The 26,580-nt window shown below is 47.0% G+C and overlaps 2 protein-coding genes across 4 annotated transcripts in view; both read right to left on the bottom strand.

Moving 5' to 3' along the window:
• WWOX (WW domain containing oxidoreductase) overlaps positions 1-12,941 on the bottom strand; it is a 572,066-nt gene extending 559,125 nt beyond the window's left edge. For 2 of the 3 annotated variants that reach the window (XM_035117487.3, XM_035117485.3), the window contains exons 1-3: positions 12,636-12,927; positions 8,867-8,931; positions 7,039-7,096 (exon numbers count right to left, since the gene is read on the bottom strand). In XM_035117487.3, coding sequence (XP_034973378.1) covers positions 7,039-7,096; positions 8,867-8,931; positions 12,636-12,742 — 230 coding nt within the window. In that variant the 5' untranslated portion in view covers positions 12,743-12,927. Of the gene's footprint in view, positions 1-7,038; positions 7,097-8,866; positions 8,932-12,635 lie in introns of all 3 variants that reach the window. The other variant, XM_088672015.1, reaches the window with a different exon arrangement.
• A 6,933-nt stretch (positions 12,942-19,874) lies between these two features.
• Positions 19,875-25,609, bottom strand: CLEC3A (C-type lectin domain family 3 member A). Its single transcript, XM_035119431.3, has 3 exons — positions 25,072-25,609; positions 23,556-23,639; positions 19,875-21,067 (listed from the first exon to the last, which is right to left on the bottom strand). Exons 1-3 carry the CDS (start codon positions 25,184-25,186, stop codon positions 20,676-20,678), a joined length of 591 nt encoding a protein of 196 aa, XP_034975322.1. The 5' UTR covers positions 25,187-25,609; the 3' UTR covers positions 19,875-20,675.
• Between the last annotated feature and the right edge of the window lie 971 nt (positions 25,610-26,580).

The raw sequence follows: 26,580 nt of genomic DNA, 5'->3' as shown, positions 1-26,580 counted from the left end.
GAGGCTGGAGGCCGAAGCAGCGAAGCAGGAGCTGCAGAACCTCACAGCGCACGCACAGCAGCAATTGCATGCCGCTCAGGAGGAAGCGCGAGGGGCGCAGGAGGAGCTGAACAAGCTGGTGGACCAGGTGAGGACAAAAGAGGAGACTGAGAAACAGCTAAGGGTGATGGTTTTGGACCTACAGAAGAAGTTGGAAGAGGAGAAAGCCGCTAGAGGTGGGGGGGTGCCCCAGCCGCAGCTAGTCCAAGTGAGAAGGGGACAGAACCTAGTCACCAAGTTTAGCGGCGACCCTAGGGAGTACCTAGGATTCGAGACAGAAATAAATTATGCGCTGGAATTGCATGCAGCAGAATTCCCAGATGACGCGCACAGAGTCTCCTTTATCATAGAGCATTTGACGGGGGCCGCCCGAGAATGGGTAAGACCGCTCATCGCGCAAAAAAATCCTTGCATGAAGAACGCAAAATTATTTCTAGAAGCTTTAAAAATAATGTACGCTAGTGACAGTGAAATGGAGGCCACTAAAGAGGAGCTTCATAACTTAACACAAGGAAAATCGACAGTTAGGGACTACTGGGCGAGATTCACCATGCTGGTGCACAAACTGGGGTGGGATCTGCAAAGTGAGCCAGTGAAATCAGCCTTCTACATGGGTTTGCACGCAGACGTTAAGGATGAGCTGGCAAGAGGTCCCAAACCGCGAACTATGGATGAGTTAAGCAAAGCGGCGCTAGCGGTGGGGGTGAGACAGGAATCCAGATGGAATGACAAACAAGCGACGCGCGCAGCAAAACCTTGGTTCCCACGCTCCCAGGACAGACCACATCACCAAACCCCACCCCAGGGCCCGCCCCCACACCCGCCCAGGCCAAGCCCAGAGCCGGAACCGATGGAGATCGGAGGAGCGCGCGCGGGGGCTTTTCAAACCCCGGCGGCGCCAAGACGCAAGGAGGGAAGAGGCGGGAATTGCTTTCTCTGCAACTCCCCCAGGCATCGCGTCAGAGACTGCCCTCATCGCAGAGAGTGGCAAGGAAAGGCGGGAACGGTTGTACCTTCCCCAGCTGACGCAGCACCACAGCAGGGAAACGAGACAGCCTGGCTGCAGGAGACAAGGGGGAGCGGCCAGGCACAGTCAGCAGACAACAGCCCCCGCCCGCCCACCCGCACAGAGAGGAGCACAGCCAGCCCACCCCTCCCAGAGCAGGAGTGGTTCTAGAAGTCACGCTCACGCTCCCAAATGGCTATCCCCTGACAGTCCTCGCCTTAATTGACAGTGGTGCCTCAGCCAACTTCTTCTCGAGAAACTTTGCGGAAGAGCACCAGATCCAACTTCTGCAGCTTGATTTTCCCCTGCACGTGGCCACCATTGACGGCAGAGAGCTGCTGGGAGGGGCCATCACGCATCAAACCCCCCCCCCCATGAGAATGACGGTGGGAAGGCACTCAGAGACACTGGCTTTCAACGTCACAACCATCTCAGACCCCCCCATCGTCTTGGGCATGAGCTGGCTGACGCGCCACGACCCCTCCATAAGTTGGCACCAGAGATGCATCACTTTTGGATCGGACTTTTGTCTGGAACATTGCATGCAGCACCAACCAGGGGAGGGGCCTCCGATAGCCACGGTGGCCACCATGCACGTCAAGGGGGGTGAGGCAATACCCAAGCCGTACTGGGACCTGCAGGAGGTCTTCAGCGAAGCGGAGTCTGACCACCTACCCCCACACAGGCCTTTTGACTGCCAGATCAACCTGGTGCCAGGGGCAACTATACCCCCAGCCAAGCTGTACGCCATGTCAGATCAGGAACTGGAGGATCTGCGCGCTTTCATCGACAAGAACCTCAAGCGGGGGTTCATCAGAGAAAGCAAGGCAGCAGGGGGCAGCCCGGTCTTCTGGGTGGACAAGAAAGACACGCAACAGCGCCGTCTGGTGGTGGATTTTAGACGGCTGAATTCGGTGACAGAGCCAATGGCTTTCCCCATGCCCAGAGTGGATGATCTCCTGACAGCGGCACGCAGGGGCAAGATCTTCACCAAGCTCGACCTAAGAGGGGCGTACAACTTGATTAGGATCCGGGAGGGTGATGAATGGAAAACCACGATGTTCACGCCTCTGGGCTCTTTTGAATATCTGGTGATGCCCTTCGGGTTGCAAGGGGGCTCAGCATGCTTCCAGGCCTTCATGCACCACGTCCTGGGGTCCCTCCTCTTCAAGAACTGCTTGGTCTTTCTGGATGACATCCTTATCTACTCCAATGACCCAGTGCAGCATGTGAAGGATGTCAGGGAGGTGTTGCAGCGCCTGAAGGACAACCACCTGTATGTGAAGCTGGAGAAGTGCAAGTTTCACACCAAAGAAGTGGACTTCCTAGGCTACAAGCTGTCAGACAAGGGGCTGGCGATGGACAAGGACAAGGTGCAGGCCATCCTGGACTGGCACAGCCCCAGGACGCGCAAAGATGCCCAACGCCTACTAGGCTTCGCGAACTTCTACAGGAAGTTCATCAAGAACTTCTCTCGCGTCACGGCTCCTATCACCGACTGCCTGAGAGGCAAGCAGAAGTTCCGGTGGACACCAGAGGCGCAAGCAGCGTTCGAAAGCCTCAAGAGGGTATTCGCTTCAGACCAGCACCTGTTCCACGTGGTGCAGGATGCGCCCCTACGCCTGGAGACAGATGCTTCGGACAAGGCTCTGGGAGCGATTCTGTTGCAACTGGACGCCAACAGAGAGTGGAGACCCTGTGCCTTCTTCTCCAGGAAGCTGACCCAGCCGGAACGCAACTACACAGTGTTTGACAGGGAACTTCTCGCGATCCACGCTGCGTTCCAGCACTGGCGACACTTCCTGGTGGGCGCCAAGCACCCCATCCAGGTGTGCACAGACCACAAGAACCTGGAGTTCTGGAGAACTGCCAGGGTGCTCAACCAGCGGCAGATACGGTGGGCAGAGTTCTTCTCGAACTTCAACTTCTCCATCCACTACATCCCGGGAGAGCAGAATGTCAGGGCGGATGCCCTCTCCCGCAAGCCAGAGTACATGGAGGAGGAGTTGCCACCGGCACCCAGGCATATTTTCCCCCCATCAGCATGGTCCTGCGGAGCAACAGTGGTGAGCGAGGCAGAACTCACAGCACTGACAGCAGCTGATGAATTTGCCACCCGCATCTTCAGAGAACTGAGAGGGGGGGGGGAGCAGGCCAAAGACTTTGAGGAAAGGAGGGGTTTGCTTTTTTACAAGGGAGCCCTGTACCTGCCAACCAAACAGCTGAGAGGTAAGGCCCTCAAGCAGATGCACGACAACCCAACGGCGGGTCATTTTGGAAGGGACAAAACCACTCACCTAGTCATGAGACACTTCTGGTGGCCAGGGGTGCGGGAGGATGTTCGGGATTATGTAAGGGGATGTGACACCTGCCAGCGAGCAAAGGTGGTCAGAGCGCCACCAGCTGGTTTGCTGGAGCCCTTAGCCACACCGCACAGGCCGTGGGAAGTAGTGTCCATGGACTTCATCACAGACCTGCCGTCGTCCAGGGGCAAGACCGCAGTGTTGTTGGTGGTGGACCTCATGTCCAAAATGTGCCATTTTATACCGTGTGCCAGGGCGGTCTCGGCAGAAGAGACGGCCAAACTGTTTGTTGACCACGTATTCAGACTGCATGGATTGCCTTTAAGGGTTATTTCGGATCGTGGCCGCCAATTTGTTTCCAGGTTCTGGCGGCGGCTCATGAACCTCCTGCAGGTGGAGGTCAGCTTGTCGACGGCTAGGCACCCGCAAACCAATGGACAGGCGGAGCGGGTCAACGCCATTCTGCAGCAGTACCTGAGATGTTACGTCAGCCAGAGGCAAACGGACTGGGTGGATCGCCTGCCACTGGCAGAATTTGCCTACAACAATGCGGTGCACGTCTCCACAGGGGTGTCGCCCTTTAAGGCCAACTACGGGCGCGACCTCAGATCTTTCCCGGAGAGGGAGGGGGAGGAGGAGGAAGAGGGCCCACAGGCAGAGGATTGGGCAGAGGACCTGGAGACGGTGCACCAGCAGCTCAGAGAACACTTGGAGAGGGCCAAGGAAGCGTACAAGAAGGGGGCAGATCGCCACAGGCGACCGGGAGAGGTCATCAGGGTGGGGGACAAGGTTTGGTTATCCTCGGAAGGTCTTCCCACCAGGGGGCGATGCAAGAAGTTAGCACCCAGGAGGCTGGGCCCCTTCACGGTCACGCAACAGGTCAACCCGGTAGCCTTCAGGCTAGCACTGCCGGAGGACATGAGAGTGCACCCAGTGTTTCATAGATCGCTGCTGTCGCCGTACAGGGAAAGTACCAGGTTCAGGGACAGCGATCAGCCTCCAGAGGGAGGGGGGGAGACGGGAGACGCCCGACAGCTCAATGAGGCAACTGAGATTTTAGACTCAAGGAGAGGGGTGAGAGGACTGGAGTACCTGATAGCATGGGAGGACACTCCGCCGTCCCACAATGAGTGGATACCGGCCACAGAAGTACCTGAGGAATTTTTAGTGGAAGAGTTCCACGCCCTGTTCCCCCACAGGCCCAAGCCCTGGCACATGGAAAGGGAGGGAGAGGGGGAGGGGCAGGAGGAAGGGATAGCAGGCAGCAGCTCTCCATGGAGATGGGAAGCGGAATTTGAGGACACGGAAGAAGAGGTGTGGGTTTCACCGAGGTCAACGACGTCAGAGGCAGGAGAGGACTGGCAGAACATTTTTACTCCCACCAGCTCTGACGCCACTGACTTCTTGGGATTCCCGTCTTCTCAGGGGGAAGGAGAAAGATCGCAGGATTGGGGGGAAATTTTTACACCCACAGGCTCGGATGCCACAGACTTCTTGGGGTTTCACTCGTCCCCAGCAAGCGGAGAGCCACTAGGAAGGGGGGGAGAGGAGCCTGGGAGGGGGATGGATGTGAGGGACGAGGGATACAGGGAAGTCCCTCCCATCTTAAGTTCCAGCCCATCCCCAAGCGCGGGAGAGAGTAAGGAGAGCTCTGCCTCCAGCGGAGAGTCAGGAAGTGGTGTCCGAGGCTCAGGCAAGGTTGTGGAGCCCAGGCCGCAGGTGGGACAGGAAGTAGGACGCACAGGGGGGAGGCCAATTCCCCCAACTCCCGAATTGCGACGCAAACGTAGGGGGAAGAGGTTGGGTCTGCCAAAGCTGTGGTGCTGGAAGAAAACGCCCCAATCGCCATTCGGGAGTTCAGACACCTCACCTTAAGGATGCATTTTTACTGCTCTGAACACTGTAAATAATCAGCACTTAATAAAAACCTTAAAAGACCATGCTGGAGTCGTTACTCTAGAGTAGCCATACCAGGCCCTCTGACACACTGCTATGTCCCTGTTCAGTTTTAAGTGGTCGTGGTAAGAGTCTTTTAGGAATAAAATTAGACCCTAGAGGACAGACCAAAAAATCCTACCAATAATCTTACAGGCTCTAACTAACAGCAGGAATATCAAAAGAGGGATTCAAATGAGATATATTTTGCATAGTCCATTACAGTACTGTTTACATTAAATTGTCACTGTTTGTAAGGCATTCTTCTGGCCAGAAATCTATAATAGACATAAAAAGCAGCTATCCATATTTTAACTTCATGAACACTCGGATTGAAAAAAACAGAGATTGATTGCTAAAAAAAAACACCCAGCAGCATACAAGACCTGTGGCTATCTTAAACCTAGAACTCTTGAGTTTTCCATTATTTTGTTCCTGTAGCACAAAAGGCTGAAAGTCAATGGGGAACAGTTACGGTATCAGTTTCTTCTCTATGGATTACCGTGTTTCTCATATTATAAGACATGTCTTATATTTATTTTTTCCTCAAAAAAACACACTATGGCTTATTTTCAAGGGATGTCTTATTTTTTTCCTCCTCCTTCTGCCGCGGCCGGCATTGCTGCTGCGCCTATCACTATGTCTTATTTTCGGGGTATGGCTTATATTCCTTGAATGCTTAAAAATCCTGCTATGGCTTATTTTATGGGTATGTCTTAAAATATGAGAAACAGGGTAGCTTTCCTTAAGTAAAAAAAAAGTGGCCCACAACAAGTAAGAAACATTAATAGTCTGTAACTGAAGGCCAATTGTGATATTACTGGCTTACAGTCTCAGTTCTGTGTGTTGGGAAGGTGACAGAAAAATAGTTATGAAAAAGAGTCGAATGCAATATGACTACATGAAGCTGGTTTAAACAGTCAGACTATCAAGCCTACCACTGTATTGTTCACCAGGACAGTGGTTCACTGAGTCTCAGGGAGAGATATTTCCCAGGACCTTCAACCAGGCACCATTTAAGTGTAAGTACAAGGGATGAAACCTATAAACATAAAAGAGCCTGCTGAATCAGTTCAATAGCCCGTCTAGTCCAGCCTCCTGTTCTCACAGTGGCAAAGCAGATGCCTATAGGAATCCCCAAAGCAGGAACTAAGCACAACAGCACTCTCCCCAGCTCCCAGGAATTAGTATTTGGAAACTTTGTGCCTCTGACAATAGTGGGGTAGAACCTAGTCACTGTGGCTGGTAACCATTGATAGCCTTATTCTCCATTAATTTGTCTAAAACTCTTTTGAAGTCACCTAAGTTGGTGGCCATTGCCACCTCTTGTGGGATAAAATTTTACAGTTTAACTATCCATTGTGTGAAATAGTACTTTCTGTTTCTCCTGCTCTTTTGTATTCCAATATTATGGAAACTTTTTACATGCATATGCTCTGTAAATTAGCTGTGAATTCTCCAAGTTTCAAGACAGACTTCCATTGACAGCTTCAAGCAAATTTTGCAAAGAAAGTGAATTAAATCATAAGTTATATTTAATATGGTTTGGCATTTTTTATTAACTATACCTTTCAAGAGGCTTTTTACAAAACATGCTTCAACATGCTACAAAAAAATCTGGAGAAGTATTTCACTGCATTCTTGCTTTGAATTGTGTAAGGATAGATAATTTGGAAACCAGTGACCATCAAAATAACAAAGCTGCAGAAATATCATTTGAAGGAGAATTGGACCCCTTGCAGTTCTCTCACTTACTCAACAAAGTAGACTTGTCCATTTTCATCTGTTTCTTGCTCCCATCCATACGGCAAATCTGAAGGAATATAAAATAAATTCAGTGGCATTTTTAAAGCGATTTAAAGCTTTCAGCTCAAATTATATATCCTCAGCAACACTTTGTCTTCAACTGAAGAATGTGGTGGAGACAAGAACCAGGAAAATCCAGGAAAGGAAGAGTGTGACACTATAATAGAAGGCAATCAACAAATTAACTTTGCACATGGTTTTAATGCTATAATCCTATGCACAGTCTTTTGGGACTAAGCACACACTGAATTCATCATCATCAAAAGTTTATTGCATTAGCCATATAGCCATAGCACATATAAATGATCAAACAGGCAACTGCCACACAACAACATAGAATACAACAAATACAACTATAGCATTAAATATAAAAACCAGCTGAGTGCGGCTGGTAAGGTAAAAGACAAAGCAAGGCGTGTAGTCTGTGAGTATAACAGGAATTTACATAGGACTATGTCTGGGCAAGTTAGCCAAAAAGGTGACCCTGAGTTTCAGGGCCTGTAAAATGTAGATGGCCACATCGCATGAAACCAAGGGGTTGGCGTCCACCAATAAGTACTTCATGCGGTCGGTGTCCTGTGCAATGGTCGTCAGGATTAAGGAGAGAAGCCTGGATCTTACTGAGGCATAAAGGGCAGTAAAAGAAAAAATGTATATAGTCCTCAATCTTTCTCTCATTGCATGGGCAGAGTCAAAGGTTCAATGGTGTGTTGGAAAAAACACCATGTAAGAATGCTGTGGGGATGACGTGGAAACGAGCTAGTGTGAAGGTCCTTCTTAACGTGGGGTTTGTCAATTCGTTCAGATAGTGGGCCAGAGATCTAACTGCCTTCACGTGGGGAAGCCACGTGGAGAGTTTGGCTGCTTTAGATTGTGCTAGGTCGAAAGCTTCATCCCTAGCTAGGATCCAACTGCGGATTTTATCGTTATCCCATGAGGTCAGGGAAGCAAAGTCTGGAAGGGAGTAGTGGTCACAGATGAATTCCATGGCCTTAGAACAGGTACTGCTGTCGGTAAGTGCTGTAAAAGCTTGTTTAACTAGTCGGGACTTTTGAATTTCTGCAAGGGATTTAGCTACTATAGATGGTAATCCCAATTCTAGTCTCAATTGGGCGGCCATGGACTCATTAGGGAGGCCCAAGATCTTTCTTGCTAGGAGATTTTGCAGAGACTCCAGACACTAGAGTACATTCATGTTCCATCCCCATATTTCCACCCCATACAGCAGCATTGGGGGTACTTTGCTGATGTAGATCTTTCTGGTCGGCTCCACCAGTTGTCCACCATTTCTGAAGAAAAATTTCACCAAAGCACCGATGGTCCGGCGAGCAGCCAAAATAATCATGTTTAAATGGGCTGTCCAATATAATCTATGGTGAAATTCAATGAGACTTGCTTCCAGATAACCAAGCACTGGATCAAGCTGAAAAATGAACAATGCCTGCTCGGTAGTTAGTGGCCCTTAAGGGGTTCAGTTAGTCTGCGCACACCTTTCTTTATAAGTTTATCTCTAAGGCTATATATAATTGAAGATCTGAAATTACTGAAGTAGGGAGATGAGAAAGGAGAAAGCATTGTAAAGCATAGTAAAGAAACAGTGGACTGAATATGCTATAAACATGTAACAATGCCAGATGGCACCAGGCCGCAGGAAATTTTAAAATGAGGTTTTCCATAGAAATTTTTCATTTTGTTAAAACGATCTTATTTCTGACTTATTTATAGCTATCCCCCCTGTGTTTAGAACCACCCTTAGTCAGCAAAACTAGACACAAACCTCCTGCAACTCGTTTCCGTTTCCCAGATTTGGGATGATCCCACTGAGTTCTTTCTTCCAGGTGACTGAAAGGGAAGCATTTTAAATCAATATAAAGAAATATATTTCACAAATGAAGTGAGATCTCAATTTTGTCACCATGCACTGGTAATATTAAAACTTCTGGCCAATCCTCCTGGTGGAACAAACATTTGCAGTAAAGCAGTGTGCTCCCCCTACCAATGCCTTCTAGCTGCTTTGGGGTACAAATAATTCCTAAAATACTGTAGTATAATGAAAGAACATGAGTCACTGCTAATTCATACCAAAGCAAAGCCGACAGGGAAAATCTGAAACCAGAGCAACCAAGCATTCCAGAGAGATTGGAGTAAATTTATGCAATATGCCGGTATAGACAATCATTGTAAACATATAAAAACACTAGCAGGACTGAGATAAAACTCAACGTTAAAAAGAAGGAACTTTCTACATGTGTTTTGAGTTTTAAATAATTTTAGATATATGTATAATTAAGCTATTACAAATATGTGGACATAATATGTGTTTTATAAAAGCCAAAAGACGAACGGAGGGAAGTCGTGAGCTCGGTAGAGCATAACATTTTACAAAAGGTGTTAAGGTGATATAATTATTGTTAAAAATGGAAAATTAATAAAAATATTATTTTAAAAAATTCATACCAAGGCAGTGGTTACAAACCAGACACAGAAATGATAACCTGTCTGTATGAATAAATTAATTTTTTTTTTAAAAAATGTCCAGTAGCGCCTTAGAGAACAACTAAGTTTGTTCTGGATATAAGCTTTCGTGTGCATGCACACTTCTTCAGATACCTTCAGAAGTGTGCATGCACACAAAAGCTTATACCCAGAACAAACTTAGTTGGTCTCTAAGGTGCTACTGGACGATTTATTATTATTATTATTATTATTATTATTATTATTATTATTTCGACTGCATCAGACCAACACGGCTACCACCTGTGTCTGTATGAATGATAAGGACAGAACTGGTAGGCCCAAAGTCTTCCTTAGGAATGCTCAGAAGCCCAAAAGCAAGTCTTCAAAAAGTTTGTTAGGTTCTATATGTTTTCTTTTACAGCAAAACCTGTGAACCTTCATTTCTAAGGAGAGATGAACTTACTGAGTTGCACCCAACTGTGTTACTTATACGCCACTTGTTTGTAAATAAAACAAACCTCAGAGTAGTTTACAAAAATATAAAACAAGCAAATAAAGAAAAAATTACAATCGTACTTTAAAACATACAAAAGTTTAAATACTAAAGCTGATTAAAATTACCTTAACTTTCTAAGCATTTGGGTAGGCTCATCTAAACAAGAATTATTGTTGCAGGCAGCAAAAAGAGAACAGTGAAGGCCACTGCTTGGTGTCAATAGGCGGGGAGTTCCAAAGTATAGGTGCTGCCCCACTAAACAATCAAGTTCTTACAAATGCAGAAAGGGCAATATGTGGCACCTGTTGTAGTGCCAACTCTATTCATTGAAACAGTCAAGTAGGCCCATATAGGGTAAAGCGACCTCGTAGGTAAACTGGTCCCAAGTTGTTAAGGGCTTTATATTTTAACTAGTGAAATTCAGCCCGTTCAATAACGGGCGCTAGAACATCCCGGGGTTGCCGGCTCTGTCGGGTGGGGGGAGGGAGAAGCAATCCTATAGGGACAGCGGGGTTTACTCCTGTGTAAGTGGACAGAGAATTGTACTGCTGGCAAAAGACGTGCTTCTTCTCTCCCGCCCGCTCCTTCAAGGTGCCCCTTGGAAGGAACTTCCTCGCTTGCCAGTCCACCACCTCCAACCCCACACATTCGCCCCCCACCCGGCTCTGCTCTTTGCCCGTCACTTCCTCACACCGCATTGAAAACTGCCAGTTGGCCTTCCTCACACCGCATTGAAAACTGCCAGTTCCGGCTTCTATAACAAATAATACCTTCCCCCACCCCGCTTTGTGTGTGTGTCGGTTGAAATTGCGCTGCGTATGGGAAGCGCAGCGGTCGGGGGTTTATTTGGATGGGGGGGGCTTCGGTTAGTTGGTTGAAAGTGCGCTGCGTATGGCAAGCGCGGCAGTCGGGGGTTTATTTGGATGGGGGGGGGCTTCGGTTAGGTCGCCTTTGTCTCCAGTAGCCCCTGTGTTTGCGAGTGGAGCCGTTGGGCTCGGAGATGGGCACCGGGGGTGGGCTCTGCCTGTTTCCGCTCCTCCCCCGCTCAGCCTCTCTTTCTCGCTACAATAGTGCCAGCAGCAGCTTCCCTCGGCCTGCTGCGCTGGCTGCTCTTCGGGCGGCGGAGGAGGCGGCAAGAGTAGCACCTCCACGTGGGCCTGCCCCGCCGCCACCACCACCAAGAGGCCGCCCATTAAATTTAGCACCCGTTAAATGATTGTTGGGAGCAGCAGTTGGCGGCCGCAGGGAAACGGTAGGTGGGGGGGAGAGCGCGCGCGTGTGTGCGTGCAGTCTCTGCCTCCAATCCCTGTGTCCCTGGGGCACATGCGCAGTAGCCTAGGGACACACGGGAAGACTTGGACGCAGAGACACAGGGACTTTATTATATAGGATGGCAACACCTTGAAATTGGCCTGGTGGCAAATCGGCAACCAGTGCAGATCTTTGAGCACAGGTGCTTTATGTTGAGAAGGCCTCAATCCCATCAGCAATTGTGCATACTACAGCCTTCTGCACCAACGACAACTGCTGGATCAAAAACAGTTTCATAGTTCGCAACTCCTCAAAATACTAAGGAGCTGCTCAGATCCCAGGACGCCAAAGAGGATGCTTAGGAGTCACGTCAACTACCCATTTCATCTGACCACTCCACAGTGAGACAAGGGATTTGACGGGATCTCCAGCTTTCTCCACTGGAAAAATCCCCCAGAGCAGTAGTTCCCAATTAGCTCCATACTGCAGATCCCCTGAACAAGGCCAAGCCATGGATCCCCTATTTTTGCAAAGGCTTACTTCTGAATAAACGCGTACGGAATTGAGCTCTACTTCATTTGCCTCTGAAGATACCAGAAGACACCTGTGCTGTGCTTCTTTGTGACTTCTTCCGTTCGTTCTGTACCTATGCTACTGTTGCTTTGTGGACAGTGGTCTGCAACTGCACCCAACCTTAGGCTAGTCAGATACTCGGCTTGCACCTTTAAGAGCCGAGTAGAAGAGGCAATTTCAGCAGGTGTGAGTTTGCAGGACAAGCTGCACTTGCTGGTAGTGGCAGAGAAGAGACGATTTTCTAGAGGTGCCCTGTTCGCTTTTGTATCGGGCACCCAATCAAACCAATACAACTGCGGGTGACAGGCTTGCATGCCCCACCCTCCCAGGATAAACTCCTTACAGCACTATGGGGAGGGGATTGTTAGTAATATTTTTAAAACCATCATAACCCTCGTTATTTCCAGGAACCATGTTGCACTGGGGACTTCTTGCCTCTCACCAATATAGCCTCATAAACCATTCAGGTTCAAGTGAAATTCTGCACACACCCCAAGACATTACGAGGGTGGAGGGGAAGGAGAGAAAACTTTTCTGCATGCCACCCTCATAAACCACTGAGAAGAAATGTTACTGTTTGTACCCTACACTGGTAAACGGAGGAGGAGGAGGCTTTACCCCCACCCATCCACGCCGGACAAGCCACTCAGAAAGGCGACCCTTTGCCTCCCACCCCTCACAAGCCTTACCTCAGAGAAAGCCCACCTCAGAGTGGGGAGCCCTTCCTCACCTGCCTGCCTGCCCGCCCACCTGCCCCTCTCCCACTTACTTGGCGTAGTAGACCCAGCCATCCTTCGTGGTCCTCTCCTCCCAACCGGGGGGAAGCTCCTCGTCGCTGTCGGTGTCGTCCAGCCCCGCGTACTTCAGCGCCGCCATAACACCTGGCGACGCCGGGACGGTCCCAGGAAGGTTCTCCCACCTGCGCTTCCCGCCCGCTTCAATTATCGCCCGCCTCCTCTTCCCCCCGCCCGCACAGAGACGGAGCTTCTTGCAAGCAGGTTTCAGATGGAGGGGGGGAGTTGTTGGGTTCTTTTAGGGGGAGGACAGCCCTTTCCGGTTGTGTTGAGCCAATCCCAGCGCGCGGAGGGCGAATTGTATCATGGGAAGCGTAGTCCCGGGTGAGGGGAAAGCACGTGCCAAGCCGCGCTTTCCGCGGAAGGAAAATACCGACGTTGTCCTCTCGGGTGTTGCTGCAGCGGGCAAGTTTGGCTCTTTGTAGTCCCGTGCGAGAATCATCCTAAAGTTTGGGCTATTTGTAACTGCGTCTCTGTAGTTTGTTTTTACTGTACTGAATATGCCCCGTGTGTATTGCTCTGTCATTGTTCGTGCTTGTGTTTACGGTAAATGTATGTGGGTGGGTGTATGATTTTGAGAGAAATGCCCCGATTTGGGGGGAAGGTTGTTGAGAAGTTTTGAAAGCAGGAGCAGAAAGAGAGGGCTGCTTCTGCAAATGCGATTTCTACTGATAAGAACAATAAAGAGGAAATTTTCCCTCTGGCAACAGTTGCGCTTTGCCAGTTTCAAGTTCAGCGGTTGTTTTTGTACTTTAAAGTGCGCCTGCAGTCTTTTTCACACATGAGAATAAATCCCATTTAACCCACTTTGTAACCACTTTGCTTTGTGCTGCAGTCTGCATCCCCAGAGAAACTCTCCAGCACCCACCACTCTTGGTTGTAAAGCCTGCATCAAGAAAAATACAGATCCCAAAGTATTGTGGGTGGGTAGGTATATAGTGGATACATAGCAGAATTCAGTTTTCAGACTCAAAAAGCTAGATGAATTGCCACGTAGACTGAGTTGACAAATTAAAATGTTCATCTTATTTGTATCATTGTCCCACTAGTCACGGAAGCCATAATAAAAACACTGCACTGCATTGTAAGTGTAATAACTGAAGACAGCACCAGATGGTGCAGTATACAAAATAATATAGCAGAATATTCTGCTTGTAATCTTTTTATGCTACGAACAATTAACCAAAAGAATGATACACGACCATTTTATATTGCCTGTATTCATAGCTGCCAAGTTATCCCTTTTTTACAGGGATTTTCCCTTATGCTGAATAGGCTTCCTCGCGAGAAAAGCGAAAACTTGGCAGCTATGCCTGTATTTGTGGGAGGGGGACTTAACTCCTTCCAACCCAAAGTTTCTAACTATTTATTTCATATAGTTTATTTATTATTTTAAAAAGTCTACTGCCTGATTGTACAATAGAGGTGTATCATGTACTTGTTTTATGAATCTATAGATTGGTTATTACCGGTAATCTGTATGATTATTCGATTTCACGTCAGTTTTGTAACACAGGAAGTACCAAAATCAAGCAGGTTAGTTTGAATATGGATGAATTATGAAAAATCCTACAGTTTTCTTTTCTGACCACTCTGTGGTCAGATTAAACACCCTCCCCACCCCTGCTCTCTCTCACTTTCACTCTTTGTGTATGTTGAGGGGAATGTAAGTTGAGTGGTTAATGTGACCATGATGCATATCTGCCAGGCCTCATGACAAATGTGCACATAGTCCAGCCATGAAGAAGGAATTTTGCACATTTCCCAGTCACTACGGTATACATAATCTTAGGCTTTGGAGAATGTGCATTCATATATTGAATGATTTTTGTACATTCTCCTGGTCAATATGGAAATTTTACGCCTCTGATGACAGGGCTGCTGGGGAAAGGAGTGGAGAGGATGAGGAATTGATTGGGGGGGCAAGTGAAAGTGCTTGGGGTTAAAGTGAACATTGGTAGCTCTGTGGAGGATCAAGAGGGCACTTGGAGAAAGTGTGGAGGATATGGGAGTGAGAAAGTCCCTAGATAAATTTGGAAAGAGAAGGGAGAAAAAGAGAGATATTAGCATGAAAGATGAGCTAGAGCTTCTGTAAGTACGTAGTTGACAGGGCATGAGGTTTTTGAAGGGGGCTGGGTGGAATTGTCTTTGTTTGGAGGGGATAGGATTACATTTGGTTCCTTGGGAGGGCAGGGAGAGAAAAGAAGAGGCAGAATGGGAATGGGGGTGAAGGTGAAAACACGGGTACAAAGTGGGGTGCAAAATAAGAAATATTCATCTACTGTAGGCAATTTTGAGCTAGATGAGCCAATAGTCTGACTCTCCATAAAGCAGCTTCCTATGTTCTTTTAATAACAATAGCGAAGCTGGCCATCACAAAATAGGAGTCCAGAGAGACTGCTCTGCACCCCATGTAATTTCAGCACCACCTTTATTCCGAATCCTGGTTTGGGAAGGGTGATCTTCACCCGCCCTGAGAAACTTTCTTCCCCATTATTATTCTATGTGTTTTCTGAACTGAAAGATGCCAGCACTCTGTGCTCTGGCTTGCTCAGAAGAAAGCCCTGGCAAATTCTCTCTCCCTCACTGTCCCCAGCAAGATGTAAATGTCCAGGCATCTCTTGTGCTGTTCCAGGATGCTGAGCAGCTGTTCAGCGAAGATCCCAATATTTGTGAAGAAGTGCTCCTGGTCCCAACAGGTTTTCATGTTGTCCAATACCAACCTGAGCCCAAACCCTAGAATGTGGATGCTACAATGGTCCAGCATGATTTCCTGTGGCCCCAGAGGAGTGGAATGCTGTAGTGTTCAACTAGTAGCATCAGATTCAGCACCTTACTTGAGTGGACAGCACTACTAGTGCAGTAGTCAGGCTCATAGGGCCAGTACCCACCACCTGCACAGCAATCTTTGCCCTTCAATGGAGAATATAACCTCCAGTGCCTGTATACCGTGTTTCTCCCAAAATAAGACGGTCCTCAAAAATAAGCCATGTCAGGCTTTTTATCGGAAGAATAAATATAAGACATCCCCCGAAAATAAGGCGGGGGGGGAGCAGCTCGGGATGGCGCCAAGGAAGAGGAAGAGGAAAAGGAAAATGAAGTTTCCTGTCGGCGCCCGGAAACGGATGTTCCTGCCCCACCAAATCGCCCAGCAGCGTGTCCCACGTGGAGTCCAGACTGACCAGGAGCCGGCAAGAGCTTGCAGCAGGACCTCCCGAGAGCCGACCAGCAGGACAGCGCGCTGAGCCAAGACCAAGCAGGACCCCACGAGGGCCGACCCAGGAGAGCCGGCAACAGCGCGCTGTGCCAATCCCCGAACCAGCAGGACCCGGCGAGCGGTGTAGCGCGAGCCGCAGGAAGCCCCGACACAGCGGGACGCAGCGAGCGGTGTAGCGCGGGCCGCAGGAAGGCCAGACACCGTGGGACGCGGCGAGAGGTGAAGCGCGAGCCGCAGGAAGCCCCGACACAGCGGGACGCGGCTAGAGGCGCAGCGCTCACCGACCCCCGACTCAGCAGGAGCCTGCAGCAGCGCGCTACGCCGACCCCCGACACAGCAGGACCCGGTGAGAGGTGCAGCACACGCCGCACCGAGCCCTGACTGAGCGGGAGCCGCAACAGCGCGCCGTGCCGAGCCCCTACTGAGCGGGAGCTGGCAAAAGGCGCAGCGCTCGCCGAGCTCCGACGGCAGGAAGCCCCGACACAGCGGGACGCGGCGAGCGGTGTAGCGCGAGCCGCAGGAAGGCCACACACAGCGGGACGCGGCGAGAGGTGAAGCGCGAGCCGCAGGAAGCCCCGACACAGTGGGACGCGGCTAGAGGCGCAGCGCTCGCCGACTCAGCAGGAGCCTGCAGCAGCACGCTACGCCGACCCCCGACACAGCAGGACCCGGTGAGAGGCGCAGCACACGCCGCACCGAGCCCTGACTGAGCGGGAGCCGCAACAGCGCGCCGTGCCGAGCCCCTACTGAGCGGGAGCTGGCAAAAGGCGCAGCGCTCGCCGAGCTCCGACGGCAAGAGCCACAGTGTGCAGTGCACCGTGCAGAGCCCCAAAGCCCAGTTTCAAAGCACTACCGGTACGTTACTTTCTTTTCTTGCCTTGCCCACTTTACAAAATGCATGGTTGATGCAAGCTTTAATTGTGTGAAATTGTGCAAAAGTACAATATTTACTGGTATGTGTGGTTGATGCAAGCTTTAATTCCGTGAAATTGTGCAAAAGTACAATATTTACTGGTATGCGTGGTTGATGCAAGCTTTAATTCCGTGAAATTGTGCAAAAGTACAATATTTACTGGTATGCGTGGTTGATGCAAGCTTTAATTCCGTGAAATTGTGCAAAAGTACAATATTTACTGGTATGCGTGGTTGATGCAAGCTTTAATTCCGTGAAATTGTGCAAAAGTACAATATTTATGCGTGGTTGATGCAAGCTTTAATTCCGTGAAATTGTGCAAAAGCACAATATTTATGCGTGGTTGATGCAAGCTTTACCGCAATTGCATGCAATTGCTTTCACTCCCAGGGTGCTTGGTGCAAAAGTACAATACAGTACAGTGTTTGTGGTACTGCATGGTTGATGCAAGCTGTACGGTAATTGCATGCACGAAAGTACCATACCGGTAAAAGTCTCATCACTGGGTACTGTGGGTCTCTCTCCCCCAGCACCAACCAGCAACAACCCCCAAACAAGATGAGTGCAAAAAGAAAGAGTTATTCTGTTGAGTACAAGAAAAGAATTGTGGAGGACTCTCAGGGCAAGAATCTTCCAGCTTTCTGCCTGGAGAAGAAGTTGGATATCTGAATGGTCCAAAAATGGCGGGCAGAATATGATAAACTCAGTCTACAGGTGCTCATGGGAAATTCAAAGAAGCGCAAGTGTGGTTCTGGTCGGCAACCTTTACTTCCTGATCTCGAAGACATGATCAGTGAATGGATCGCAGACAGGAGAGCAAAGGCTTTGGTTGTGCGCAGGGCTGATATTCAAGCATTTGCCCTGGAAATGGCACCACGACTTGAAATCTCCCCAGAATTCAAAGCATCAAACCGCTGGCTGGATCGCTTCCTTCAGCGATACGACATGTCTCTCAGAAAATCAACAACACTGTTTCGGTTGGAGGATGCTGAAGTTGTTAAGCGAGCACTTGCATTCAAGTCCTTTGCTGATGGAATCGACTTTTCTAAATACCAACCTTGCAACGTGATTGCTATGGATGAAACTGCAGTGTTTATGGGTCAAGGAGCCCAAACGACAATTGAACAGAGGGGTGCCTCCTCAATCTACGTTCCCTCCACTGGTCACGAGAGTGCACGTGTTACCTGTATTTTGGCGATTCGTCTGGATGGAAAGAAAGCCACACCTGTTGTCATCAGTAAGGGCAAGAAAGAGAAGATTGAACGTGTTTCTGGCATTTATGTTCTTGAATCCGAAAAAGCCTGGTGCACACAATCAGTTATAAGGAGGTGGCTTGATATAATGCTGCCACTTGTTATGCGAGGTGGCCAAAGAGGTCTGCTAGTCTGGGATTCAGCCAGCACTCATCGTGCAAAAGACATGAAGAAGTTCCTTGCAGAGAGAAGAATAGATCAAATAATGATTCCTGCAGGAATGACTGCTTATCTGCAGACTCTTGATATCGCAATAAACAAGCCATTCAAAGACAACTTGCGTATGGAAATTAACGACTACATTGAAAATAGAATGACAAGAAATCAGCGTGGAAACTTTGTGAAACCTTGCCTGCAAGAGGTCGTGAACTGGGTGAAGAATTCATGGGATAAAATCAGTGACAGTGTTGTTGCCAAGGCACTCCGAGCAGGTTACCTGGATAAGAGCTGCTCATTTACTGAGAGCTCTATTGCTTGACATGAAAGATTGGGGCCAATGGTTCTAAAGGAACTGGAGTCGCAAGAAAATCAGGATGGAGTTCCGGATTTGGAGAGTTTTGAAGATGTTCCAGAAGAAGACGACTTAATTATAATGGAATAAATGTAGTTGGCTGTACCATACTTTGGAGAGTTTGGGTTTGGAGAGTTATGACGATGTTCCAGAAGAGGACGACTTAATTATAATTGACTAAATGTGGATTGCTGTACCCTACTTAATAAAAAATAAGACATCCCCTGAAAATAAGCCGTGGTGTGTTTTTTTGGAGGAAAAATAAATATAAGACGTGTCTTATTTTAGGAGAAACACTATGGCTCCATGCTCCTCCTGTAACTCTGCCTTAAACCCAGGTGGAGCATTAATCCAAGGTTTGCCTGCCACTCCCTGCCTCTGCTGAAGGTAAAGGGACGACAGTAACACTTCCTCCAACCACTACCAACTTGCCTTAACATATCTTTTCCTTACACTCCTACTGTGAATGGGGAAACAATAACTTTTGTTTCCTAGTGGAAGGTCAGCTCCATGGGAGAAATTGGCTGAGTGATCATGGAAATGCTTTGGAAAGCAAGCTTTAAAAAATACCAAAAAACAGAAAGTGGGGAGAGACCCACCATTTTAAAAGTTGGGAATTCACCACCATTTAGGGATAGTGAATTATTATTATTTTAAGATCAAATCAAACCTGGATTGAACAAACTGAAACAATGATTATGTACTCTGTTACTCAGATGGGAAGGAACCATATCAGTGGCAAGACATCAACTTTCCAAGCAGAAGGCCCCTGGTTCAATTCCTGCTCTCTCAAATTAAGCAGGACCCAATAGAAGGAGTTGTGGGCAGGCAGTGAGGGGGGGAAGCACCTCTCTCTGCCTCAGACTCTGCCGGGCTGCTGCTAAACAGAGTAGATAATGCTGGCATAAGGAAGCTTCCTACTGGTATGTCCTTCTTAATTAGAATTGCAGCCCATTTCTATGCATGTTCACTCAGAATTAAGAAGGTTGGCAATGTTTAACTAATAAGATTGGTTTTCAAAAACCCAGTTAACTAATTTTATATAGCCAGCCAAATTTTATTCAGAGTAGACTCATTTTTTTCAGTGGGTCTGGTCTGTGACTAATATTGTACTGGTGGGCAGCACACAGGTGGCCCTTTCCCATAGAAGGGGATGCCTTTTGGTGCCTGCTATGACAGATGGGGGTCATTTTATTCTATTTTTAATTTACATTATTTCTCAACCTTAAAAAAAATGCACAGATGTCTTAGACTCTCCTGTTCACACACACACACATCCATGCATTGAAACACAAGATTGCCACTGCAACATCCAGCTCTTGTGCTTTTGAAAAATAACTTTATTGAAATGTGTAAATCATGCAAAGAGTGAAGATATTCAAATGTGTTAGATATAAAGCACGATGGGAAGTTACATGTCAGAGAAGTATTCATCCCACTCACTATATATATATGTTGATAGCAGGGACACTTTTAATTATAACAAGCTTTGAATTATAACAAGAGTAGTTTGTGGCCTGTGGCCTGATGTCATAGGAGCCTTGGAAATAAGAAGTGTGCTTAAGAAGACAGACTGATGAGGATTTAATATCTCTGTATCTATGCTTACAGCAAAACCCCACATTCCCTCTGTCCTGCAGTCGGAGCAGTCCATTATAAATCTTGGGATGCAGCTACCCTGTAATTAACCCTTCAGTGCTGGGATACTGACTAGGATCAAATAGTGGATCTACCACTAACAGCGCAATTAATTCCATGTTGGTTGTCCTATCACCTCTGTTTATGACATTAGCAGTGCTCAAAGCAGAGCATTGATTTTCTTGCAGCAATGGAACACACAGGGAATTGCAACTGAATGGAAAATTAATTAATAGAGGAAGTATCTGCTTTAAAAGAGAGGTTTGCAGTTTTAGTAAACAGGAAAGATTATCAAGAGGTATACACTTGAACTCAACAATCCGTCATGACTAAAGGCTATTTTGACTGCCCCATACAAAACTAATTACCTGAAAGTGTGTACCCTGACTCTGGATTTGTTGTGAAGCTTGGTGACGACTGCAAACTGCATCCCTACCATATATATCTTTCAAAACTGAAAGAAGGAAGTAGACCTAGCTGTGATTAAGGGATCAGGAATTCACAAATATATCGTTTGACAGTACGGCAGACTTCATCCACCCACTTTCCTTGAGCTGACTGTGAAAACAAGACACAATTTTCCCGTTTTCCTCCATTGGGTTGTGACCTGTCCCAGTTGAAGTAGTTGAGGACCATTCCATTGACATCAACAAATTTCCCTTCGTTTACCATGTCTGTGACACCCAGCCAAAAATCTGCCACACCTGACAAGCTCTTCTTGCTGTACTCTCGGAGAGCGTTGGTTTCATCGCCATCTCTGGGGATAGCAAGCGTCCCTCCCTTGGCTATGCAGTCTTCGTTTGCTTCGTGGAAATGTTTGGCACCCTCGGATGCTAAGTAGCATTTTTTATGGACCTTCGTTCCACGAAGACAGACTGTGAATGAAAGATGATGGGTACAATGATTAAAGAATCCATGTTAAGTGGACCAAAGTGGTTCTTCACTGGTTATTGCTACCTGAAATTTCCCTGGATTTGGAATTTCTCTTGGCAGAATTTAGGGTGGGTGGGCATCTGTTTTGGCCCTAAGAGCCTAAGCCCGTACAAACTTTCAGTTTGCAGTGGTTGTTTTCCCATAAACACCATTTCTTCAGACACAGCACTGAAGTTCCTTGCACAACACCATTATCGATTTTGAGAGGTAGCAAAACCTTACCTTCCAAGTTCCGGACTGCAGAATCCGGGACCGGCAGCCATTTTACACCAGAAGTTGCGTCGATGTAACTTCCGGTGTTGCTTTGCCCTTCTATGGGCACCCAAAATGGCCGCCGCCGACGTCAAAAGTCACTTGTACGCATGTCAGGAAGTGTGCCGACGCAACTTCCGGTGTCGCTTCGCCCATCTATGGGCACCAAAATGGCCACCGCCAACACCAGAAGTCATGTCTATGCACTTCCGGACATGCGTAGATGCGACTTTTGAAGCTGGCGGCAGCCATTTTTGGTGCCCATAGAAGGGCAAATCGGAAAGAAAAAAAATGGCCGCCGGCAGCAGAAAATAATGGAGAAAAACGGGAGACGAAGTGATACGGGGGACCACCGGGAAAAGATAAGAAAAAAGGGGTTTTCCTGGGGAAAACGGGAGACTTGGCAGCTATGAGCAAAACACCTTATCACAACACTCTCTTTCATTTCCTGCTGAATCAAAGAAGCAGCCCAACATATGCTAAGGGCAACGTTAATTGGGTCCTCAAATCACAGTTTGAATTTGTTCATTTGCAAGCTACTGAAACAGGGATAAAGATAACCAGTGATAAAGATGATGGCTGCTTATTGCTTTGCAGAAATTGATGGAATTAATGGCTCCTTCAGCCTGTTGACCTCTCTTTGTAGCATCATCCCCGTAGTAGATACAATGGGTTGCTTTTTTTAAAAAATGAACCCTGGTTAGGGGATGCAGTTAATACTTGTGCATTGGGTAGGCATTGGGCAGGTGAGCACTAACACTTACTGGATCCCCAAATTAACAGGAAAGGCTTGATGTGGTTGAGTGCTTTGGGCCAATCTGTATCTGAAATACTGAAAGTTAGGATATAAATCCCTGGATTGATGACACTGAATATAACACGAGGACATAAGAAGAGCATACTGATGGCTAATTCCAACATTTCCACAACTCCAGGTGCTTCTAGAATATTATTCTTGTTGAATCTCCAGTCTCAGTCTACAGTTCTATGTACGCTTACCTCAGACTTAGTCCGAGAATGTCTATTGTGGAGTAGGATTCAATTGCATACCAGACAATTCAGGTTGCGCAATTCTAGTTGTTTGGGAAGTCCTGCACAAGAAACCTGCTCCCTCAAAACGCTGGACTTTTTGCAATAACAAAAGTGATGGGAAACTGAGAGATAGCTTTTGCTTTGACATGTCATTTAACCTTACCACAAAAAATAATCTAATCTCTCAGGATGGTCATCTGGAAGCATCCTGAGTCCCCAGGCTCTCTGGATAATCCCTTTTAAAACTGCCTCTCTTTCCTGTGTGCAATTGCAAGTGGCAGAAGGGGTCACTGAAAAAACAGGCCTTCTTGTTACCATGTTGTGATCTCTTGGGAAAACTGCCCTCCATGACTTTATTATCCAGATATTATATTATGTCATTTATTCTTTAAGCTGTTTTCGTTTTGGAAGTCCAAGGAGAAGAGCCAGAGGGGGGCGGAGAGAAACTAAAAATGAGCCAGGACTGTTATTTGTACTATTTATGTTTGAGAAACGGTCCCCTCCGCCTCACCACTTTGGTTTCATGGCATACTGCAAGGAAAAACAGATATTTGTCTTGACATCAGAATGGGCTGAACTATCAGGAAATAGGTGTATACTTGGCTTTCCACCAAGGGCAGGGATCTAAAGTCCTTTTCATTACTTAGAAACACAAAGTGCCAAAGTAAAGCTAGCTGTGCATGAGGTCAACTCAGTGCTTAGCAAATAAAACCAGGACAAGGTATCTGAAAACACTATTTTAAAGTCTGCACCAAACATCCTGAGTATTCGTGTATTTAATTATATCTTTAATCATTTGATAAAAAAATATCAGTGGCATAGTGAACAACAAATGGAATAACATCTTTCAATCCATTTACCACCTATCTCTCTTCCCCCACCCCAATCTCCAGTTTTAAAGCGAACATTTCAAGTTATTTAAAACTGAAAAATATTAAGGGGGGAGGCAGCTAAAGGGAATGATTCAGCCCTTTTAGAGCAGGGATGGAGGACTTGTATCCCTCCAGATACTGCTGAACTCTTTTTTCCGTCAGTCAGAGCCAGCACTGGCTAATGGTCAGAGATGATGGGAGTTGTAATCCAGCAACATCTGGAGGACCAGACATTATCCACCCCTTCTGTAGAATAATAAAAAGCAACCCTTACCTGTCTGCAGTGCTTGCATTTCTTTCAAGGAGTTTACCTCTTGCCAAAGCTTGTTAATTTGACTCTTTAGGTCACCGTCTTTCTCTTAAATAAGTAAGTATATCATGCATTAACATATTTACACACATCAGAATATTTACAGTAAGATGTGGAGTGCAATACAAAGACTGCAATCCTAACCCTACTAACCTGGGAATAAATCCCACTGAATTATTTGCAGGCTTCCTTTAGAATGGGAAGGTAGCTTCCTGTGAAGGGTAAAGTCTGCACATAGTAGGGTTCTATATGGCTGTGTACACAATATACACCCACAGTTTGTTAAGTGCGCCATGAGGGGTAAACTACAGTTCCAAGCATTCGGGGGGGGGGAGGTGTGTTTTCAGTGTATGGTTTGTACTTTTGGTTGCAGGCAGCTTTCATTATTTCCCTGTTCCACACTACATAGGCGAGGGGCATTTTTATTTTTATTTTGGCAGTTTAGAGTGTTCAAATCCTCATGCCACGTCAGTAATATTTGACACAAAGAAGTGCAGTAGGGGTGTGAGAAGTACCTTTGCTACCTACCCATCCCACATGAATTAGCCTCTTTGAATGTTACTGGTAGAACAGGCTATGCAAAGGTACCTATCATGGCACAAAGTTAATTTAAGAAAAACAGTCCAAGTATGGGGTTTTTCCATGATTATTTGCTGTCTGTTATAGTAACTGTCCAAAGCAGAGCTGGGGGATGTTCCAGGTCTTGTTGAATGATAGTCCTTTCTCCACCACCACCCCACTCAGTTTTTTTCATGATACAATAAGATATAGAAAACTAATGTAAACGAAAACAGCTACCAAAAGTAAAAATAGAGTATAGAGTCCTCTGTTAAAGGTGCTTCTTAACCCTTACTACCCACAGAAGTTGGTAGCCTCTTCCAGATCTCACCTGGGATCTTTCTATTTTCCTCCCAGCCACTCATTCTGGGAGATTAGCATTTCCCTGCCTCCTACCCAGTTCTCACCATCCTTGACCATTGTTCAAGCTGGTTTGGGCTGATGAGGAATGGTGTCAAAGAAACACCAGAAGGTGACTTATACTGAATCAGACCACTGGTACATCAAGCTTAGTACTGTCCACGCTGACTGACAGCAGCTCTCCAGGGTTTCGGGCAGGAACTTTTCCCAGATGTACTTGGAGCCTGAACCTGGAATCTTCAGCATGCAACTGAGCTATGGTCCTTTCCTACAACAACACCTGAAGGGCCAAAAGCTCCCCATCCCTACTTTAAAGACACATGAAGCTGAACAGGTCTAGATTTGATCTGTGCCTGGGAACTCCAGGTATACCAGTAGTATGTGTTATATGTTATGTGCCCAGGCTTCTTCCATCATAGAATTCATAAATAAAACTATCCAAATCAGATGAACCAACATAGCGAAAAATAAAATAATGCTTGTTAATAAATTTGCTAAGGTAGCAATCCAATATTATATTTATCATAATCTTCCTTCTCTGTGGCCTACCAAGTTCACTTACCTTTAACCCTCCGTTTGCTATGTTTTCTGGCTTTGGAATGGGCAGACTGGCCAGTTGTTTGATCCAGCAAAAGGATGGTAACAAGGAGGAAAATCAGAAATCCCATTTGTGCCATCTCTGTTTCAGACAGTGAGCAAGAGTCATCAACAGCAGCTTGAAAGCAGTTGTGAGAACTGCAGCCCTGTAGAACTGATGGTGTTTGGCTTTATTAAAGGGTAGTGAGAGAATTGGCTGCACTCCTTGTTTATTAAATGAGCAAAATACTCAAGCAGGCTTCAGCATAAGGTGCCCTCTTGTTCTCAGTCTTTAGCCTCTCCCACACAAAATTTATACTTCCTGCCAACTCCGACCAATTGAATTTATCAGGCTTGCAATCCAGTGCTTAACGTTTTTACTCAAGAGTAACACCTGCATCATTCAATGCTGGAGAGTATGCTCTTTGTAACAAGGATGTGGAATCCAGATTTTTCTGGACTTTTACACCAGCCAGCAGCAGCCAGCATGGCCAATGGTCAGAGGCTGATGAGAGCTGTAGTCCAACAAAACAGGTCTGCCATTCCCTTTACTGGAAAAGTGGCCTTTTAATCCTAAGAGATGTTAGAACAGCTCTGCCTCCTAATGCGAGCTGCACTCTGCCCTGTATCAGTTGATCTCATAATTGTTTAATGCATGCCCTTCTTCCCAAAGGAGCCCTGGGCAGCAAACACGAACTATTAAAAATCTAAAAACAATTGTAGTTTGCAGAGTTGATTATGATCTTATACAGATACAGACCAGGAACAGCAGGTTCAAGCTTTCCGTCCTGTTAATTTTATTATTAAGTTTATATCTTGCTTTTGCTCCAAGGAACTCAGGCTACCATACTCTGCAGTACTTTGTCCTCACAACAGCACAAGTGACCTTGATCCAATCACAGTGAGCTTTGTTGCTGAGTGGTGATTTGAACCTGGGTCTCCCCATTATTCCACAGTGGCCCTTGCTGACTACTATTAACAAAGGACATTTCCCTCCCAATCCCATTTAGGACTGATAAAACTGACCGCAAGCAGCTCCCACTCTTGTCAATTTCATCATTCTATAGCACAAGGGTAAATGGTTATTGCAGTTGGTGGTGGGAAATGTTGCCCACTTAGAGGGAAATTATCTATTGCTGTATCATGGCTAGTGCAATGGGAGCATTACGGGAGAAGTCTCTGCCACTGCTTGCGCACAACCTTAACACAGAATAAGAAGAGAAGTAGTGAGGACGCAGGTGGCGCTGTGGGTTAAACCACAGAGCCTAGGGCTTGCTGATCAGAAGGTTGGCGGTTCGAATCCCTGCGACAGGGTGAGCTCCCGTTGCTCGTTCCCAGCTCCTGCCAACGTAGCAGTTCGAAAGCATGTCAAAGTGCAAGTAGATAAATAGGTACCGCTCCAAGCGGGAAGGTAAACGGCGTTTCTGTGTGCTACTCTGGTTCACCAGAAGCGGCTTTGTCATGCTGGCCACATGACCTGGAAGCTGTACGCCGG

Source organism: Zootoca vivipara, chromosome 6 (assembly GCF_965207765.1).
Source record: "Zootoca vivipara chromosome 6, rZooViv2.hap1.1, whole genome shotgun sequence".
NCBI lineage: Eukaryota > Metazoa > Chordata > Lepidosauria > Squamata > Lacertidae > Zootoca > Zootoca vivipara.
This window is presented reverse-complemented; position numbering and strand designations above follow the sequence as displayed.

Coding starts and splice junctions, on each gene's coding strand:
- CLEC3A (XM_035119431.3), bottom strand. CDS start 25,186: ATGGCACAAATGGGATTTCTGATTTTCCTCCTTGTTACCATCCTTTTG. Junction 23,640..25,071: donor TAGCAAACGGAGGGTTAAAG/GTAAGTGAACTT, acceptor TACTTATTTAAG/AGAAAGACGGTGACCTAAAG. Junction 21,068..23,555: donor AATGCAAGCACTGCAGACAG/GTAAGGGTTGCT, acceptor TTTCATTCACAG/TCTGTCTTCGTGGAACGAAG.